The sequence below is a fragment of the Lynx rufus genome, unplaced genomic scaffold (genome assembly GCF_022079265.1).
Source record: "Lynx rufus isolate CCGP_SWC_20201006 ecotype Redwood Valley unplaced genomic scaffold, mLynRuf1.p SCAF_7, whole genome shotgun sequence".
Lineage (NCBI taxonomy): Eukaryota > Metazoa > Chordata > Mammalia > Carnivora > Felidae > Lynx > Lynx rufus.
Window position 1 is genome coordinate 124,894,209 of NW_025814889.1, and position 21,155 is coordinate 124,915,363.

At 40.3% G+C, this 21,155-nt stretch overlaps 1 protein-coding gene across 2 annotated transcripts in view; it reads right to left on the reverse strand.

Moving 5' to 3' along the window:
• Positions 1–635: 635 nt before the first annotated feature.
• Positions 636–21,155, reverse strand: part of ALDH1L2 (aldehyde dehydrogenase 1 family member L2) — a 66,573-nt gene continuing 46,053 nt past the window's right edge. For both annotated transcript variants that reach the window (XM_047066114.1, XM_047066115.1), the window contains 8 exons: positions 13,799–13,886; positions 13,224–13,317; positions 11,531–11,630; positions 10,821–10,919; positions 8,189–8,354; positions 6,342–6,447; positions 3,455–3,654; positions 636–1,360 (listed from right to left, as the gene is read on the reverse strand). In XM_047066114.1, coding sequence (XP_046922070.1) covers positions 1,305–1,360; positions 3,455–3,654; positions 6,342–6,447; positions 8,189–8,354; positions 10,821–10,919; positions 11,531–11,630; positions 13,224–13,317; positions 13,799–13,886 — 909 coding nt within the window. In that variant the 3' untranslated portion in view covers positions 636–1,304. The remainder of the gene's footprint in view (positions 1,361–3,454; positions 3,655–6,341; positions 6,448–8,188; positions 8,355–10,820; positions 10,920–11,530; positions 11,631–13,223; positions 13,318–13,798; positions 13,887–21,155) is intronic.

A 21,155-nucleotide genomic window follows, 5' to 3' on the forward strand; every position in this document is an offset into this window, starting at 1 on the left:
CATCATATCATTCTATTGGCTCCTTCCAGCACCTAATGAGATAAAGACCTTATCCCCATTTTATAGACACCAAGGCTCTGAGATATTAGGTTACGAACTTGCCCGAGATCACACAGTCAGCGATCACACAGAAGATCCGGTAGGTAGAGAAATCGAAAACGAGATGTCCTAGGAAGAACGAATGAGCTGCAGAAAGAAAGACAGTCCTTTTCCTCAGACCATTGCCAGTTTTCATTACAGGGCGTTTTTCCGGTGCTGCTACATCAAGCACTGGGTCAGAACAGTGGCGTACAGGAATCAGTGACTCCTGAAAGGGGTGGTAGGAAAATTAATTCATCTGGTTAGTTTATCTCAATATATTTTTAAAATAGTGATGGGGGGACAAAGTTAACTTCTCTTGAGAACCATGAACAAAGCACAGTGCAAGGTACTTATATTATTGCGTTGACTCCTCAAAATAAGGCTCCTGAGGAAGGCATTACTAGCATTACTATCTATCCCCGTTTGACAGATAAGGAAACTGAGGCTCAGAGAAGTTGTGTAGGTTTCCTCAAGTCACATGGCAGGATGGTATTACATGGACCAAGATCAGTCTCCAAAGGCTACTATATTCTATGTCATGCTGTAAAATTCACTTTTTAAAAGCTATTTATTAGAATTTAAGCTATTTGGAGCCAGAGATAATGTCATTAAATTCTGTCTACTGCTCACAACATTACATAGTACCCCATTCCTAGAAGAACTGTTTGTGGGTTCATTACCCATCACAGTGGGTTGAAAAATAGAACATCAAAAGGCACAAAGATGTATCTTATTTCCAAATATGAAAAAAAAATTCATTTCACATTCCTTATAGGATATACTGTTCCATGAGAGCAAAATTATAGAAAACCCTTTTAACAGCCCCATAGGTATAGTTTGGAGGTTAAAATCTGCACATTATTATGCAAAGTTTCCCCCAAAATGCACCTCGTGTAGTACAACCGGCTGATACTGGCTTTTTTCAAGATGAACAACGGCTAGATTAGTTGGGGAGAAAAAGCAGCTTGGCGGTCTATAAATATATGTGAGATACAACATAGTCAAAACCCAACAACTGCAAATCATTTGAAAGTATAAAAGGTGCAGTAGAAAACACTCAGGCACGGGTGTAAATGCTTAGACATGTGGTCTGACCCCCTTGGTGGTCCACGTGTGGATTTTTCAACTCGCGGCTCCTCCTTCAGCACATCCAGGCTCCTCAAGTGTGTCGAGAGAGTTGAGGAGTGAGGCTGTCTGCAGGGGGTTCCCGACGACAGCTCTCTCTAGTATTCCAGCGTCACAGTCTTGGTTTTGAGGTATTCGTTTAGAGCTTCCTCACCTAGGGAAGAGACAAGCAGTTCCTGGAGCATTGTTCGTTAAGTGGATGTGATGTCATCAGAATTTTGGACACAGGTGTAAGTGTATCGATCACCGAGCAGCTAGAATGTGGCCGAAGCCAGGTCTTATCAAACTGTAAAGTGCATGTGAGTCACCTGGAGACCTTGTGAAACGGCAGTGCAAGCCCTGAGATTATGCATTCCTAACCATCACCTGATGGTGCAGATGCTCGTGTCCACGGACCACACCTTGAGGAGTAGGGGCTTAGCCCACCTATCAGGTCTACTGAGGAACAGTGTTGGCTTGGTCGGTCTCCACCACAGACCTTTCTCCCTTATTTCCCTGCCTGATGACAAACTCTTCATCTCCATCCTTTGCCCATTTAGGCTGAGCAGAAGCGGCCAACATACGTCCTTCGGATTATATTAAACGAAGCAGAACTGAGCGGAAGAAAGGAAGTTTGAGACCCTTTGGTGTAATCTTATTTTAAAGATAAGGATGATGCAGTTTTCCTGGTTTACATTGTACAGAGAAGAGCATATCCAGGCAAACAAACAAACAAACAAATAGGTTTGCTTTCTGTTTCTATCCCATTTTGAGCTAGTACAGTTGTCGATTTCTATGGCAGTGAAAGGGCATGAATACCGCAGTGCAACTAATGAGTTTATGATCCTGGAAGTTGAGCTAAAACAAGGCTTCTTAACCTTACTGTAGAATTACCTTGGCGAGGTTTTAAAACTCCTGATCACAGGTCCCACCCCAGACCAATTAAATCGCATCTTTGTATTTTTTAAAGCTCCCAGGAGGGGCGCCTGGGTGGCGCAGTCGGTTAAGCGTCCGACTTCAGCCAGGTCACGATCTCGCGGTCGGTGAGTTCGAGCCCCGCGTCGGGCTCTGGGCTGACGGCTCGGAGCCTGGAGCCTGTTTCCAATTCTGTGTCTCCCTCTCTCTCTGCCCCTCCCCCGTTCATGCTCTGTCTCTCTCTGTCCCAAAAATAAATAAACGTTGAAAAAAAAAAATTTAAAGCTCCCAGGTGACTCTAATCCAATGTACAGCTAGGGCTGGGAACCCCTGAGCTTAGGGAGTTTAAAACTGGGAGAGAAAGAAACTATTTAGGCAAATTCTATTGTTTTATAGTAAACACTCTTTATCTTCAATTCAATGGGATTTAGAATGAGAGACCCCTTTTTCGCCGCAAATACATTATCAAAAGTCGCCAGGAAAGAGAAGATGTGAAAATACCCCCCAAATTAACCAAACGTATGTTAGGGGACTATAATTTCAGTAAGCCATGAACATTTCAGCTTTTGAAACAACACGCCAGACTGGCTGCGGGGAGTAAGAACATGGGCTCCGCAGGCAGACTGCCTGGCTTGGAATTCTCTTTCCAGCAGTGGCTGGCTACATAACTCTGGGCAAGTTCCCCAACCTCTCTGAGCCCCAGTTTCTCCATTTATAGAATAAAGATAATAATAGCACTTACCTCCCAGGGTTATTGTGAGGCTCGCTTGTGCTACTACAGGCAAAGTAGTCAGCACGAGATCTGGTCCATACGTAGGTAGTGTTCAAAGGAAGCTATTACTTGAAATGTGATAGTGTCATTGCCCACAAAAAATGATCTTTCGGACTTTTTGCAACGCTAAACATAACTTCCCAGACTCCCAGAAAACCCTGCCAATTGCAGTATTGATTCTGAAAGACCGCCAAGCAGCTCACAGACAAGATTTATTCTTGGAGCTAGCTGATTACTGCCCTCCACTCATTTTTCTGTCTTGATTCCACTTCGTCCCACAAAAGCTAAAACAAGTTCATGATGAATGTCAGGTCAAAAGCCAAACATATTTTAGCTAAAAGATAGTTTCTTCTCAACATTAATCTTCTTTTAAAAACACCTTTCCACACATGCGGTTTGTGTGCTTTTGTGTAGGTATGTTAAATAAAAACGTTTCGCATTAAAAAACAAATAGTGCCCATAAAAACCCAGGGACAGCTGCCATATAGGAAATGTCCTTCAAAGCAATACACAAGGGTTGCACGAAACATAAAGCAGACTTCTCTGCGACAGTAGAACATGCAGTAGAAAAGCAGAGCATACCTAAGTCTTTCCCAAAGCCAGATTGTTTAACCCCACCGAAAGGGGCGGCCACGTCCGTCTTGTTGTAGGTGTTAACAAAAACAGTTCCCGCTTCTAGTTTCTCGCTCACGTACATGGCTTTATTTATGTCTCTTGTAAAAACCCCTGAGGCCAAACCGTACTCTGTGTTATTTGCTCGCTGCAACACTCCATCGATGTCCCTGCAAGATGTTTGCAGGAAGACAACATATCACTGAATGCAAAGCAAAACACTCTCATGTCATGTTCTACTCCTCCCCCCCCCCCCGCCATGCTAGAAACGGAAAAACGTTACTGCCAACTGGCTTGAATTTTTATAAATGAAATAGTTCAGGCTTACACCAAAAGAAACTCCCAATGAGATATTAGAACTCTAGCATTATATATTTCATGTATATATCATGCAACACCTTTTAAAATCTAATCTGAAGTCATCTTTTCCATTTTCTTCTTGGTTCTCCTTCACGACCTCTCACTTCCTCCCCTGTCCCTGGAGTCCTACTTCTGGATACATTCTCAGAGCACCCCCTCTGTTTCCCTCCATCTCTCCAGATTTTGCATACAGCTCAAGGCTCATTCTGTGCCTCGCCCTGAAGCCTTCCCAGCTCCCACCAGCGCCACTGTGGAGGCAGTAGGGTGTAGTGGCTCAGCGAGTGGCCTCTTGACCTTGGGCAAATGACTTCATCTCTGCATGCCTTTGTTAATTGCAAAACACTGCAAGAATAATAAAAGGACATTTCTTGTTGTCTCAAGGACGAAATGAGCTAATAGTGCCTGGAACACAGTACATGCTCAATAAAAGCCAGCCATAATCAGGGAACATGTATTCCTCCAAACTCAATATTTTGATTTAACTCTTTCTGTATCTCTGGTTCACCTCCCAGCTACACTTGGCGGCTCCCTGAGGGCAGGAATGACATTTTATTCTTCTTTATACCATGGTGTTAGATCATCAAATGAGAGTGAATTCAATTAATAAAATTCCATTAAAGGAGAGCAAAATTACTCCTTAAATCATGATTCCCCTGCCTTTGGACTCAGTGTGTGTGCACTCCCAAGAGAGTGGAGCCTGACCCTGCTCATCTCTCAGTTGGGTCCAGTTCCAACGTGTCTGTCACAGTATGAGTGTCCCATCCTAATGTTTAAAACTGCATGATTTTCTACAGCACGGCCAGTAAGTGCAACCCAAGGATTTCATCTGGCGCTCTGGCAAAGAAAGAGGATCCGTCCCCAGACTGGAGGAAAAATTAATCGTGCTCAAGATTAAGAGACAGCACGTGCTTCAGTGTGGTGGCTTCTGAAGAGATTTTCAAAGGTAACCTCGGCTACATACAATTTTAAACTCGCACAAGAAATTTGGAGCTGAACTTAGAGTGAACTGAGGCTCTGCTAAAACTCTCAGACTTCTTGATGCATTGCACGTGGTAGGGACCCAAATATTTATTGACCAGCCTAAGGCAGAAAGATGGCTTTATGCCATTATTTGTTGAGGACTATCGAGATGACACGGCTTCATAAGACACCTTGGCCTATTTCTAGGATAATAACAAGCATACCAGTGGCAACAGCACAATAACAAACATATCTTATTTAATTTTTAGAATGACACAAAAGGATAGATGCTATTAATAACATCACAAAGAAACCAAGGCTCAGAGTAAGTAACTGGCCCAAGCCCATAGACGAGGTCAGGTGCAGAGGCAGGCTGCAGACTCCACCCACTGTGGCTGCCTTTGGCCCTCTGTGGTTGATTGCCCACGTCCTTGTCTGTCTCCCTCATCAGCTGGTAAGCATCTCAAGGAACTGTGACCTATCCGGTTTATATCCTGCAAATCTGGCTTCTAAAATCTGCATGTTTAACACAAAGACTATCCTATGGGAGGAACTTATGAGGAAAAGAAGGTTAATAGGGCATTCTTGGCTCCCTGTGTCAAAAGGTTGCTCACTATAGCTTAGCGTCCCCAACTATGTCTTACAATATGTCTATCGAAGATCAAGAGCGGCGGCTGGGTGGCTCCGTCAGTTAAGAGCCTGGCTCTTGATTTTGGCTTAGGTCATGATCTCAGGGTGGTGGGGCTGAGCCCTGCAATCGAGCTCTGCCCTGAGTGAAGAGCCTACTTAAGATTCTCTCTCTTTCCTCCTCTCTCTGCCCCTCCCCCACTCGCTCTCTCTAATAATAATAATAATAATAATAAATAAAATAAATAAAAGAGCAAGGAGTCCTTTGAACTTGGTGTTCTGGGTTTTTTTTTCCTACTTTCTCATTGGTTGAAGGAAAATTCAAGCCAGAATTCTGAAGAATTTTGCACAGCATACCATGAGAACCTACTGTATTAAATATTCTTGTATGCGCCCAGTTACCATATGACCCTCTTTGATATGCTAAACACTTTGGAAAGCTTCCTGTACTGTAACACAACCAGTATATCATTTATAGTTGATTACATGGGGATTGTGGACATTGCTATAAAAAGTTGAGTGTCTGCTTTCAGGTACATCACCCCTATGAAGGCAGCGCTCTTTCCTTGGGAAAATCACAGGCTGCCTTCCCCAGGAATGTGAATGTGAAAACTAGTTTTGTTATTCTCAGTTATTCATCTTGTTCCAGAGACGTTGTGAGTATTGGTTGTACACAAACTAAAATTTAGTCAGCTAAAGTTCCATACCGTCAGCCATTAATTTAAGCTAGGAAGCAAAAATATATAACGACCTACATCGGTTACCCTTCTCTTCTAATTAGTTAAGTCAGTTATTGTCATATAATTGAGAATTACATGTTCACTGATTTTATGGCCTGTATACAGCACAATGGCGGATTAAAAAACACTTATCTACCCAAAACCTGTTAGATCGTGCCTGAAAAACATACCCATTTTGGAACTTAGAAATGACCATAATGGGCCCAAATGATTCCTCTTTGGCAAGATACATGTAGTCTTCCACATCTGTGAACACAGTTGGTTCCATAAAAAAGCCTATTTGAAAAACAGAAAAGATCATCAATTATACGGTAATTAATTTTTAATTAACAGTTTGCCCATTTAATTACCTTATAATTTTTTTCTTCCCTTCGGGGTCAATAAAACCAAGACAACTTTCATTTTCCTACTTGGCATTAGCATTCCTAGATTCTTATTTTTTAATTTGTTTCTTAACAAAAATTTCAAACATATGTCAAAGTAGAGAAAGTAGTAGAGTGAATTGTAAAATAAATATTTTCTCCTATTTTGCTATCTTTGATTCATTTTATTTCCTTGCTGGAATAATTGAAAGCAAATTCCAGAGATCACAACTTTCACCTCCAAGAATTTCAGTACAAATCTGTAAAAAAAATAAGGATTAAAAAAAATTTTTTTAATGTTTTATTTATTTTTGAGAGAGAGAGAGAGAGGGAGAGAGAGAGAGAGTGCGAGCAGGGGAAGGGCAGAGAGAGAGACAGAATCTGAAGCAGGCTCCAGGCTCCGAGCTGACAGCACAGAGCCCAACGCGGGGCTCAAACTCACAAACTGTGAGATCATGACCTGAGCCAAAGTCAATGCTTAACCAACTGAGCCACCCAAATGCCCCGAAAAAATGAAGTATTTTTTTTAACTTCCCACAATACATTATCACATCTAACAAAATTAGTGCTAATTCCTTCTTCATGGTTTCTATTTCAAATGTTTTTTCTCAAAAGTATCTTTCTTACAGTTGATTTGTTTGATTCAGGCTTCAAATAAGTTCTACACATTGCATTCACTTGTTCGATCTCTTAGGTGTCCTTTCATCTAGAACCTTTCACCCCTTATTTTTCATGCCATTGACTTGTTAAACAGATGGAGTCAGTTGTCCTGCAGGAGATGTTGCATTTAGATTTGCCTTTGTTTCCTTGGGATGATATTTAATTTGTTCCTTGATCCAGGCACTTGGGTGGCTCAGTCAGTTAAGTGGCCGACTTGGGCTCAGGTCATGATCTCATGGTGTGTAGGTTGGAGCCCTGCATTGGGCTCTGTGCTGACAGCTCAGAGCCTGGAGCCTGCTTCAGATTCTGTGTCTCTCTCTCTGCCCCTCCCCTACTCATGCTCCGTCTCTGTCTCTCAAAAATAAATAGATGCTAAAAAAAAATTTAAAAGCAATTAATTGTTCCTCGATCCCCTTTATTTCTCGGAAATGGAAAGTTTGACCTAAATTCACAATTAGATTCAGGTTAAACATTTTTGGCAAGAACACTGCAGAGGTGTGCTGTGTGGTACCTGTTGTATCCCATAGGAGACACATCAGACCTGGATGTTCTGCTTTCACTGTTGCTAAGAATGACCAGGGGCTCCCAGCCGGTGACAGCTTGACCTCTCCATCATAAAATTGTATTTTTCTCCTTGAGACTGGCAAGCCATCCTGGGTGAGAAACTGAGACCTTGTATGTACTCAGCTCCCCCCATCAACCTCTCTCCTGATAACTTTAGCCTCCCTTGATGATAACTGCCTCATCAATCATTTCACTCAATTAGGGGTACAAAGTGGTGATTTTTCTATCATTTTTTTTCTACGTTAATTAGCAGGCACTCTTCTGTTAAAAAAAAAAAAAAAAGTCTCCCTTATCAGCTACTCAGTGTACCGAGACCTTTGGTTCATACAGGAAACATAGACAAATGTTACCTTTTCCCCTGCTAATGATCAATTTGCAGAGTAAGGTGTTGGAGCACAATCCCAGTATGCCTCCTGCGGAGGTGGTCTTACCTGGCCTTTGAACTTGTCTTCCCCCGTACACCAAGGTGGCCCCCTCTTTCACTCCAGCTTCACAGTATTGCAGAAGCTTTTCCAGATGGGCCTTATGATTTTGGGGCCCGTGATCGGTAGATCTGTCAAGTGGATCACCAATTTTCATCTTTTTAATTTCTTCCACCTGTTTGTCACCCAGTTCACAAAACACAATTGACTGTTAATAATAATAATGGATACCCTCAGCTCAGCTTCTACCGTGTGGTGGCTGTTGTACTAAGCTGTCAAAAGATGTGTTGTCTTTTAGTCTTCACGGAAGCACTGGAGGTGGGTACTCATTGTTTCCATCTTACAGATGAAGAAACTGAGGCTTAGACAGGGTAAGTGATTTAAGACACACAACCACTAAATATAGTAGAGTTTTCCTGACTTGAAAGCCTAAGCTGTTAACCACTAAGTTCTAACAGACTATAAGCTATGTATGTATGTTACATTCAAATTATCCTGAGTGTTAATCCATTAGAATAGCAGACCTGATGTTCTGGAATTTTTGTTAACACAGCACACTTTTACTCTTCAGGACAGAAGAATTTCTGCAATGGCCACGTTGCTATCTTTTTTTCTCCCCACCAAATGTGGCAGACTGCCCTTGAGACATTTTCATGGTATAGTCATGCCAGAGGAAGTGCTAGAATGTTCTGATAAAAAAGCTATCTTTGTTGTGCAATGTTCATCAGAGGCATGTCTTTGTAATCATTTCCCATGCACCTCACTTACCTTAACCTACTTTTGCATTTTCTTATTTATTTATTTTTAATGTTTATTTATTTTTAAGAGAGAGAGAATGAGGGAGGGGCAGAGAGAGAGGGGGACAGAGGATTCAAAGCAGGCTCCATGCTGACAGCAGAGAGCCCCATGTGGGGCTTGAACTCATGAACTGTGAGATCGTAACCTGAGCTAAAGTCAGACGCTTTACCGACTGAGCCACCCGGGGGCCCCTGCATTTTCCAATGTTAAGTCCATTTCCAGTAAGAAGAAAGAATGAGAGTTACCATGACCCAATAGGGCCCTGAATTTGAATTTAGGCCTGGCAAGAATCTCTCAGTAAGTGCTCAAGAAATAGTTGCTGAATGAGTGAATGAATACAGATTACATGTGTACAAAACATGTTTATTGATGGGCTGATAAGGTAGACTCTTGACATTTCTGGTCTCAGCACTTGAAATGTCAACAAACTAATTGCAAACGTTCTGTAACTTTTATTTTACCGTGGCGCAAAACTGAATTACAGGGGTGCTCAGGAGGGTAGCCACTGCCCTCCATAGGTCTTCTTGTTTTCTTTTCTTTTTTTTTTTTTTAACTATTTATATGTTTATTTATTTATTTTGTGAGTGAGAGAAACAGAGAGCACAAGCAGGGGAGGGACAGAGAGAGGGAGAGAGTGAGAGAGAACCCCAAGCAGGCACAATGATGTCAGCGCAGAGCCTGACATGGGGCTTGATTCCATGACCCTCGGATCATGACCTGAGCCGAAATCAAGAGTCAGATGCTTGACTGACTGAACCACTCAGGCACTCCTGGTCTTCTTGTTTTCCATTCTCATGAAGAAAGAATGTCTTTTCTTCTTGGGAATGGGGAGAGGGAATTGACCCTAAAAAAAAGAAGCTGGGTGCTGGTTTTTCAAATACAAACAAATTCATGATTACTGTTACCATAATAATGACATACTGTATTATAGTTTAGTTTATTTTAGCCACACAATTCGTGTTAATAGTTCTACAAATGGCTTCTTTTGGTCTTATGTTTATAAAATCATGACCAATCTATAAGAGGTGTGTATGTATATATGTATGTATGCATGTATGTATTTATCTATACATTTTAGTTGAGGAAATGATTGGCTGTCTGATTAACAGTGCATTGATGATTTGCAAGGATCCAGTAGTATATCTCTCTTAGTCAACTTAGGAATTTACAAAAATCTAGGAGTATATTTCCCATTAGTCTCAAGGATAGAATTTACTATAAATGTAGAGCAAGGTATAGATAATAAAAACTTTTAAGGTTTTTTTTTTTATAGAGACCTATACCTTTTTACTATGAGAAACTGCAAATATATAAAAAAGTAGACAATAACATGACACCCCACTTACCCATCATCCAGCTTCAACAATTACCAACTCTTGGCCAATTTGTTCCCTTACTCACCTCTTCCCCTCCTGGGTTTTTTTTTTTTTTTTTAATTCTTTTTTAATGTTTATTTCTTTTTGAGAGAGAGAGTGGGAGTGGGAGAGGGGCAGAGAGAGAGGGAGACACAGAATCCAAAGCAGGCTTCAGCCTCCAGCTGTCAGCACAGAGCCCGACATGGGGCTCAAACCCATGAACCACAAGATCATGACCGAGCCAAAGTCAGACACTTAACAGACTGAGCCAGCCAGGTGCCCCTATCCTCCTGGGTTACTTTGAAGCAAAGTCTACACATCATACAATTTCCTCTGTAAATATGTGAGAAAGTAGCTCTAAAAGGTAAGGACTCTGTCATTTAAAATATGGCAAAGTACTAGTATCCCACCTAAAAATTCATCAATATCGCCAGAAGTACTTTTCAGGTAAAAGCAGTTTCTATAAAGCAAATTGGAAGATGTCTTACCACTCTTGTCACAAATTCATCGTGGATGGCTTCTTCCACAAACAAGCGCCCGGCTGCAATACAGTTCTCTCCTTTGTTGAAAAATACTGCCCCCATGCCCTTCAGCAACAGAAGAGAAAATATTAACAATACTTCAGATTGTCATAAGATCACACACACTGAGAATTAGATGTTGTTGGAAGACAGCAGAAAAACAAAAGTCAGAGCCAATGCCTTGGCCTAGCTAATGATGGGAATTGTCTAGAGATACTCAGTTTTGATCTAGCACGATTTTAGGGATTTTGTTTCTCCTTTCCCCCTTTTGGTCCAGGAGCGCTTAAAAAAAAAAAAAGTGTGTGTAACAGTAAGGATACACCACTAAGAACAAATTTTGTGTTGTAAGAAAATCTATATTATTTGATACATTTAAATGTGCTACTGGTATACCAGATTTTGCTTTTAAAATCTTGACATCAGTTTGTATAAATCATGAATGCTTAGAAAAGACTCTCTTATCCCCCAAGTTTTAAATACAGCTTAATGATACAAGTGTAAAGGTACTATTTTTTTTAATTAAGTGATTTAAATAGTCCTAAATCTAAGCATCAAGAGAGTGGCTTCTATTTATCACCAGACAAAACCCAATCTCATTTTGAGATTTCTGATAAAAAAGGAGATGAGACATGTTTTAGAAGTAGGCACCTATTTAGGGAGATTTGTCCCCCTCTTACCATTCTCACAGCCTTGTCAAGTTCACAGTCATTGAATATTATAAGTGGGGATTTGCCACCAAGTTCAAGGGAAACTTTCTTCAGGTTGCTCACAGCACAGCTAGAGGAAAATAAATGGGAAATGAGCATTCTCTCGCGTGGGCCTTTTTAACTCTAATTTACCACTTAGCATGGAAAATATAATTGAGCCTCAGAAATATTAAGAAACTTATTCAAAGACAAAACACAAATGGTTGAAGGGTAGTAGCTGTTGAAGCCCAGTGATGAGCACATGGGAGTTCATTCCATGATTCTGTGTGCTTTGTAAATATTAGAAAGTTTCCATAATAAAAAGCTTTTATAATTCTGTCATTCAATAACTAGAGATCCTCATGGATAAATTTAGATTCCTTAAGAAATCTGGTTACATAAAGCCCTGGCAAGGAATTTAACCTCTAGCCAGATTCCTGAAGCATTACAGAAACAAAATATCAATTTTTAGAAGTACATTATTTATTTCCCCCTATTCGCAAAAGTATTGTTATTTAAAACATTTAAAAATACCCCCAAAAACTCAGAAAGAAGAAAAAAAATCACAAAATTCCATTCCATGGCTTCATATCCATGTTTTCACCATTTTGATATACTTATTTTTGGTCTGTGTCCAACCACAGCCTTTGCCTTATTTAAAATGGTTGTGATGACCCCATATGTACAATTTTATACCTTAGTTTTCTTTTTTCTTTCTACTTACCTTTTAACAATATTTTTCAATATTATTAAAAATTCTCCATGAACATGATTGTGCGGACCTCCATTACACTGACATCCTTTTTTTTTTTTTTTTTTTTTGAGAGAGAGAGAGAGCGCGCGCGCAAGTGGAGGAGAGGGGGGCAGAGGGGGAGAGAAAGAATCCCAAGCAGGCTCCACCTTCAGCTTAGAGCCCAACACGGAGCTTGATAACACAACTCAGGGATCATGACCTGAGCTGAAGTCAAGAGTCCATGCTTAACCGACTGAACCACCCAGGCATCCCTACACTGACATACCTTAACCATGCCTTATTTTGGACATTTAGATTGTCTGCAATTTTTTTAAAAAACAAATGTTACTGCATTTTAGGAATTCATTTTATAAATAATCCATATTTGCCATTTATATGTCTCTTCAGTTTCTTACTTATGCTCTAAGACCAATTTGGGCCACAGCTTTAGTATGCAAAAATTTTTTGTTCTGGATTGTCATAGCTACCAGTAGGGTGTAGAATTCCAATATGGCTCTAGTTTTATGGACTATGGGCTTTATGCTTTGGAGAGTATTTTATTATATGAAAATATCTCAATACCCTGCAGTGATAAGTAGATTTCTCTTCTAAATCTGATGTGGGTTTTCTCCTTGCAAACACATTTTTTTTTAAGCTTATTTATTTACTTTTGAGAGAAAAAGAGAGAGAGAGCACACAAGTGGGAGGGGGCAGAGAGAAGGAGAAACGGAGTCCCAAGCAGGCTCCGCACCATCAGCGCAGAGCCCTATGTGGGGCTTGAACGCACAAACCATGAGATCATGACCTGAGCTGAAATCGAGTCAGATGCTTAACCAACTGTGCCACCCAGGTTACCCCCTCCAAACACATTCTATGTAAAAAAGCAAAAAAGCATAAACAAAAACCTGGTTTACTAGGATCTGCAGCAAATCAACACGCTAAAACCAATACCTCTTCATGATCTGTTTGCCAATAGCAGTGGACCCAGTGAAACCAAGTTTACGGATATCAGGATGTTCAGAAAGGCGTTGCCCAGCTATGCCACCTGTAGAATCAGGGAGGAAAACATGAATTAAAACATTATTCAAGTTCTTACGGTGAGAGTGACTTTGAATTCATTGAAGTAGATTTCTAAGCTTTCTTAGTTTCACATTTTCTATATTAATTACAAATTGAAAAAGTCTAAATAATGTCCTCCATGCAATTATCAGCCCCCCAGAAGACGGGTAAGCCTTGGTTTTTCATCTTCCAAGGTAATTTTTAAAAATTGAAACAGGCCACCTTACGGTAGTTTTACAACGTTGTTCAATTTCTGCTCCTCCCACCCTACTCACCCACCGTTATATTTCTACTCTAAGATTTTTAGCACATGGTAAATATATTTATCCTTAAGTTAATTATTTGGTAAATTGTATTTAACTTTAATATATGGTAGTTACAAGACAAGACTCTAGAGGGAAAATAGTCGCTCAGCTACTCCTGTACCATTCATTACTTACAGCCAAGTGAGTCCTTTGATGGTTTACCTGAGCCTGGGATGATGTTGATTACCCCCTTGGGAAAGCCTGCTTTCACGGAGAGCTCAGCAAACTTCAAAGCGGTCAAGGGCGTGACCTGAGCAGAGGCAGACCACAATTACCTTCTTCAGACCCTGTCTTGTCCTTTAGACTACTATCCTGCTTTTCCTTTCTGGTCGTTTTATTTTTTCTTTTATTTTGACATAACTTCAGACTTACAGCAAAGTTGCAAAAACAGTACAAAGAATTCCTATATATCCATCACCCAGGTTTCTCAAATGTTAACATTTGACTACATTTGCTTTATCCTCTTTTTCTCTTTATTTTTCTCTGAACTGTGTAAGAGTAAGACATAGACATGCCCCTTCACCTGTAAATACTTTTTTTTTTAATTTTTTTTACATTTATTTATTTTTGAGAGACAGAGCACAAGTCAGGGAAGGACAGAGAGAGAAGGAGACACAGAATCTGAAGCAGGCTCCAAGCCATCAGCAGAGAGCCCGACGCAGGGCTTGAACTCACAGACCTGGAGATCATGACCTGAGCCAAAGTCAGACACTCAACCAACTGAGCCACCCAGGCACCCTTCACCTGTAAATACTTTTGTGTGTATTTCCTAAAAACAAAGAGTTCTTTTACATAACCACAGTACAATGATCAAAATCAGAAAATTAACAACTCATTAGAAAACCTTATTTACAGGCCTTATTCTGTTTTCACCAATTGTCCCAGTAATGCGCATTGTAGAAAAAGGAAATCCAAGATCATACGTGGCCTTTCCATGTCTGTAGTCTCCTTTAATCCGGGAGAGTTTCTGAGTTTTCTTTTATGTTTCATTTCCCTAACATTTTTGATAAGCACAGCCTAGTTATTTTTGGACAACGCCCCTTCATCTGGATTTGTCTGCTGTTTCCTCATGATTCAATTCAGGTTGTGCACTTGTTCAAGTGCAAGAACTTTGGCAAGACCACAGGACTGATGCTGAGTCCTCAGAGCACCATCTCAGGAGACACATGCTATCAAATAGCCCCAATATTGGAAATGTTAACTTTGATGATTTGGTAAAGGGGGTCTGCTATGTTTCACCACTGTAAGTTACTCATTTATATTTTGTAATTAATAAATATATTGTAGGAAGAGATTTCAAGACTATTTAAAGCCATGATTAAACAATTGGAACTTTCACCCTGACGTTGGGAAGGTAAGTGGGGTTGGATGTTGAGTTCAATCACCAAGAGAGCTTCTGGGTTGGCAAATGCATCTATGTGATGGGAGGGTGGTGCACCTGAACTCCACAACCTGAGCTCCTGTGCTCATGATCCTTCCAGACCTCAACCTATGTACCTTTTCATCTGACTGTTGCTTTTGATCCTTTATAATAGAGTCATAGTAAATAAAGTGTTTTCCTGAATTCTGTCAGCTATTGTAGCAAATCACACCCGAGGAGGGGGTCATGGAAACCTCTGAATTATAGCCAGTTGGTCGGAAGTACAGGAGGCCCAGGGCTCACATTGGCATCTGAAATGGAGGCAGTCTTGTGAGACTGACCGAGCCCTTCACCTCTCGGGTCTGTGCTAAAGCTCAAGGTAATTAGTGTCAGAATTGGCTTAAATTGTAGAGCACCTAGCTGGTGTTTAGGGAGTTAAAGAATAGGTTGGTATGGGGGGGAAGAAAAAACCCCACACATTTGGTGTCAAAAGGGCTGTGAGTAAAAAAAATTCAGAATTTTAGAAACCAAGATCTGGACACTGTTGTTGCTTCTAGGCCTTCTCAGGAGACAGAGCTGGGGGATAGCTATATGTTTGCCCATACACACATAAGTCTATCTATCTGTGTGTCTGTATCTATCTTCCTATCTATCATCTATCCCCACATACACCAGATCCATTTCTTCACCACGCTATCTAAATATATTAAAACATATGAATTTGTGAATACCTCCATCCAATATCTCAGGGTTCATTCAATCTTTTCCCCTTTTTGCGTGTGTAACTCTCTTCTCCAACACTGAGAAACATGGCTTCCAATAGTTACAAAACATTTACTGATTTGCTCAATCCTTAAATGTATAGAGGACAATTTGAGAATTATTAAGCTATGTCCCTATGAAAAAGAAGCCTACTAACTAGAGTTCAATACTTATTTACAGTGATTTTGCCTTTAGACTCAGGGCACATAGTCCCAATGTCTCTCAAAAGTTACTTGGATTAATGTTTCCTCACTTCCCTCAACGGGATCATGTTACTCTTCTGAAATGTGGCTTAGTGCATTTGTTTTTGTTTGTATTCAATTTTAGGGGTTTTGCCCCATCTGGGTTGATCATATTTCTTTTCTTTTGTGGTTTGTTTGTTGTCATTGTTGAGTATGGGAAATATGCTTCCAAAAGTGAGGAATATACAAAAGGTACAGTCAGAGAAATGTTATTCCCTGCTCCCCTTCCCTCTACCCCTTCCATCTGGTCTCCTCATAGCCTGTAGCTAATCAACCTCATTCGTCTACCGTGTATCCTTCCTATGTTTCTTTTGTTCAAGTGAACAGATACGTATCTTCTTATTTTCCCTCCTTTTTTACACAAAGATGGCATAATAGAATCTCATTTTTAACATCGATTACAGCAGTGCATAACTCAGAAGCAAAATGAAAGTCATAATTTCCACACTTAAAAACCAGTGCTGATTATGTCTTTGTTAGTGTAGTCCCAATGAATGGAATGTGCAAGAAGATCCATGGAGGTGTGAAAAGAGAATAGTAGAGCTTCTATTTAATGGACAAAGATATGCAGTAAGTCATACATAACTAACATTTATTATATGGCGGGATCATGATACTCTCGCTCAGTCTGAATGAAGGCCAGAAGGTCATGGGTCACAAAGGTATGTCCTAGGAAAGAACAGGAGTTCACAAGGGCAAGGGAATGACAGTGATTTCCCTACTTGCTTATTTGCTTTCAGAATATTGCCACATGTTGAAGTTTATTGGCCTGGTTACATGGATTCACAGACTATGTATTGTTATATATTACTTTAACTAACCCAGCCTTCATAAAACGGACAAGTGGCTGAAAAAGAAACTGCATAATAAATAATACTACTACCAAGGCAACAAGCAAACAAGCAAAAGGCAGGGCTAACACTTTCCTTCTAGTAACACATCCACTGCAGTAACCTGGTGAGGTTTAAAAAATGGCCATCTAGTTAAACTCAATGAGAAATTAGTCTTAAACATTTGAAATCATCAAGAAGATATCTGAAACAGTAGATTTACATCTACTCCAGTTAAAGATGGTCCTAGCCCAAAGGGTATATTATTATGACTTTGTATGAAACCACAACTAGAAAGACATTTAAAAACTAAGTACCCTGGATTAATGGTAGTTCTTTTTAAGTAAGAACAAAAAGATTTTATATCATTAATAAATAAAATAAAACAAATGGTTTAATCTTTATCTCTTTCCTTTTCATTTCTATTGGCTTTCTTCCATTTGGCTGCTCAGTTCTCCCAGCAGGACTGTCGGTTTAAATGATGTATAGGAAAGCATCTAGCAGTGTTCTGGGCAAGAGTAGGTCATTGCTAATGCTCTTATTACATTAATAAAGTGGTTGGAATCTGTCAGACCTGTGGCCAGTCCAGGCCACAGGAATCTGTACCTTCCTCTCAGGTTAAAGGGAAAGAGAGACCTCTGATTCAGTCCTCCTGACATTCACACAGGGCCTTAATACTGGAAATGGTTTCATACTATCGTTATGTAATATTATACAATAAAATAAAAAGATATCAGGGCACTTGGGTGGCTCAGTCAGTTCAGTGTGACTCTGGCTTCAGCTTGGGTGGTGATCTTGTAGTGCATGAATTCAAGCCCCACACCAGGCTCTGAGCTGATAGTGTAGAACCTGCTTGGGATTCTCTCTCTCTCTCTCTCTCTCTCTCTCTCTCTCTCTGCCCCTCCCTGTCTCTCTCTCTCTCTTTCTCTTAGAATAAATAAATAAACTTAAAAAATAAAAATAAAAAGATATCTATAACAGAACAGCAACTTTGGGTCTTTCATTTACAAGATTAAAATTATCATCAATCACTAAACTGTCAGGGTTTTTTTTAAGTTTTTTAAAAAAATGTATTTATTTTTGAGAGAGAGAGAGGCAGAGAGAGAGGGGGAGAGAGGAACCCAAGCAGCCTCTGCACTGACAGCACGGAGCCCAGCGCAGGGCTCAATCACAAACCGTGAGATCATGACCTGAGCAGAAATCAGAGGAGTTGGACGCTTAACCGACTGAGCCACTCAGGCACCCGTAAACTCAGTCACAAGTTTTAAGTTGCGTTGGAGTCAGACTGTAATCTCCATGGGAACAGAAACTTTGTGCGTCTTTGTCTTATAGATGCCTGGCAATTAGTATACCCTCAATGCATGTTCATAATTTTTGAACATTATATATAATCATTGGAATTCTTCACTATTTAGCACTCTCATAGGATACCATTTAGTGATTCTCAACCCTGACTGCATCTTAGAAACAAATGTGAAGCTTTCAAGCAATACTAGTTCCTCAGCTCCAAACTAGACCAATTAAATCAGCAACTCTGCCAAGGCGGCCCAGATATCAGTATTTTAAAATGAGAACTCCAGGTGATTCTATGTGCAGCCAGGATTAAGCGCCCCAGGCTAGGTTATCTGTCCCTCTTCACTCTACTAGCTTCCTGCTCCTTAATGAGTAGTGCTACCCGGGGAAATGGCACTCCTATAGCACGCTGGGGAATTGGTCCCGTTTCCATGGAAGCATTTGTCATATCTACCGCACAAATACATGTATCTGTGAGTGATTCGGCTCTCAGAAACATATCCTTTAAACATGCTTCCACACGTGTATAATGCCGTATTTACAAGGGTAATAACTGTAGCACATTTTATAATACCAAAAGAGCAGGGGGGCCTCGGTGGCTCAGTCCGTTAAGGATCTGACTCTTGATTTCAGCTCAGGTCACGATCTCACTCACGGTTTGTGAGATCAAGCCCCGCTTTGGGCTCTACACTGATGGCTCAGAACCTGCTTGGGATTCTCTCTCTCCCTCTCTCTCGGCCCCTCCCCTGCTCATGTTGTCTCTTTCTCAAAATAAATAAATAAAACTTAAAAAAAAAATAATACCAAAAGGGCAGAACAATCTAAATATCCATTAACTCGGGATTGTTAAATAAAATATAGTTTAACTATACAATGGAATATTATGGGAGATGGTTTATTTATACATTGGAAATTGTACCAAAAAAAGGAAGATTTTTCCTTTTGCTAAATATGTATAGAATGCTACCATTGTATTGCATTGTGGTCAGAACACTTAATACAACATCTACCCTCTTAACAATTAAAAAAAAATTTTTTTTTAATGTTTATTTACCTTTGAGACAGAGCGAGCAGGGGAGGGGCAGAGAGAGAGGGAGACACAGAATTGGAAGCAGGCTCCAGGCTCAGAGCTGTCAGCACAGAGCCTGACACAGGGCTTGAACTCACAAGCTGCGAGACCATGACCTGAGCCAAAGTCAGCCGCCCAACCGACTGAGCCACTCAGGTGCCCCTACACTCTTAACAAATTTTAAATGTATCATGCACTATTGTTCACTGTAGACAAAATGATACACAGCAGATCTCTAGGACTTATTCATCTTGCATAACTAAAACTTTGTGCCTGTTGATTAGCAATTTCCCATATTCCCTTCCTAAGGGAATACCTAAGAAACTAATGGAATACCTAAGAAACTAATAAATAACAATTAATGACATTGGTTGCCCCTAAGGAGGTAAATTGGCTGGGGGATTAAGAATAGGAGGGAGACTTTTCATTACCTACCTCTGTATGTTTCTAGTTTGAAATTTTTTTAAATGTATACCTATTTTTTAAAATGAAATTGGGGTGCCTGGGTGGCTCAGACAGTTAAGCATCTGACTCTTGATTCTGGCTCAGGTCATGATCTCACAAGATTGTGAGTTAGAGCCCTGCCATAGACACTGCACTAATAGTCTGCTTGGGATTCTTTCTCTCCTCTCTCTCTGTCCCTTGCTCTTTCTCTCTTTCAAAAATAAATAAATAGGGGTGCCTGAGTGGCTCAGTCAGTTCAGCATCTAACTTTGGCTTGGGTCATAATCTCACAGTTTGTGAGTTCAAGCCCCATACTGGGCTCTCTGCTGTTGGCACAGAGCCTGCTTTGTGAGATCTCAAAAATAAATAAACATTAAAAAATAAACATTTTAAAATATTTTTAATTAAAAAGATTTTTAATGTTTTATTATCCATGTTTGAGAGAGAGAGAGAGAAAGACAGAGTGTGAACAGGGGAGGGGCAGAGAGAGGGGGAGACACAGAATCTGAAGCAGATTGACAGAGCCCAACGCAGGGCTCGAACCCACAAACCACCAGATCATGATGTGAGCCGGAGGCTTAACGGACTGAGCCACCCAGGAGCCTCAATAAATAAACATTTTTAAAAAATGAAATTAGGAGCACCTGGGTGGCTCAGTTGGTTGAGCATCTGACTTCGGCTCAGGTCATGACCTCACGGTTTGTGGGTTCGAGCCCCGCATCGGGCTCTGTGCTGACAGCTCAGAGCCTGGAGCCTGCTTCAGATTCTGTGTCTCCCTCTCTGCCCCTCCCCTGCTTGTGCTCTGTCTCTCTCTCTCTCAAAAATAAATAAACATTAAAAAAAATTAAAAAAATAAAAATGAAATGAAATTGTTCCTAACAAGCAAAACCAGGATGACTGTGGTCACTACGACTAAGTAGTAATGCCAAATGAAACCGTAATTTCTTAAGTCCTAAAAGAAGAAATAAAAGGAGAGGTAATAGGTAATGAACTGTAAATCCTTCTAGAATAGTGACCAAGTTTTCTCCGTGACTTGTGTCCCTCAGAACGTCTCCTACTGGTCACTTTTACACAGGCCATGCTCAGCCAGGGATTAAGTTGACTACCATTTTCTTTTCCCTGAAAAGCTACTCTAGCATTAAAAGATTTTTTCTGAGAACTTCTATCATTTGAATTATTATTTTTCATTATTTGTTATTCAATGTACATATACTTACAGTTGCCACGATTATGTACATTCTTTTGCCTCCTTTTCCTTCATCTTCCATATCTTTATAATATTTTTAGTAATTAAAATTCAAATGCCTATGTAATACTTTTCTTTGGATGTCTTATAGTTACTCTAAATAATTCCCTAATCATTAGGCATTTGGCATTTGGCAAGAATTGGAGTGGCTGGTAGAAATTCAGTGGATTTCACAGAGTAACCCTATGCCTGCTTCCCTTGCCATGGAAATTTTAAATTGTGGGATATCCATGCGTTACATTAGGCAGCCATTAAAAATGAAGATTCGGGGCG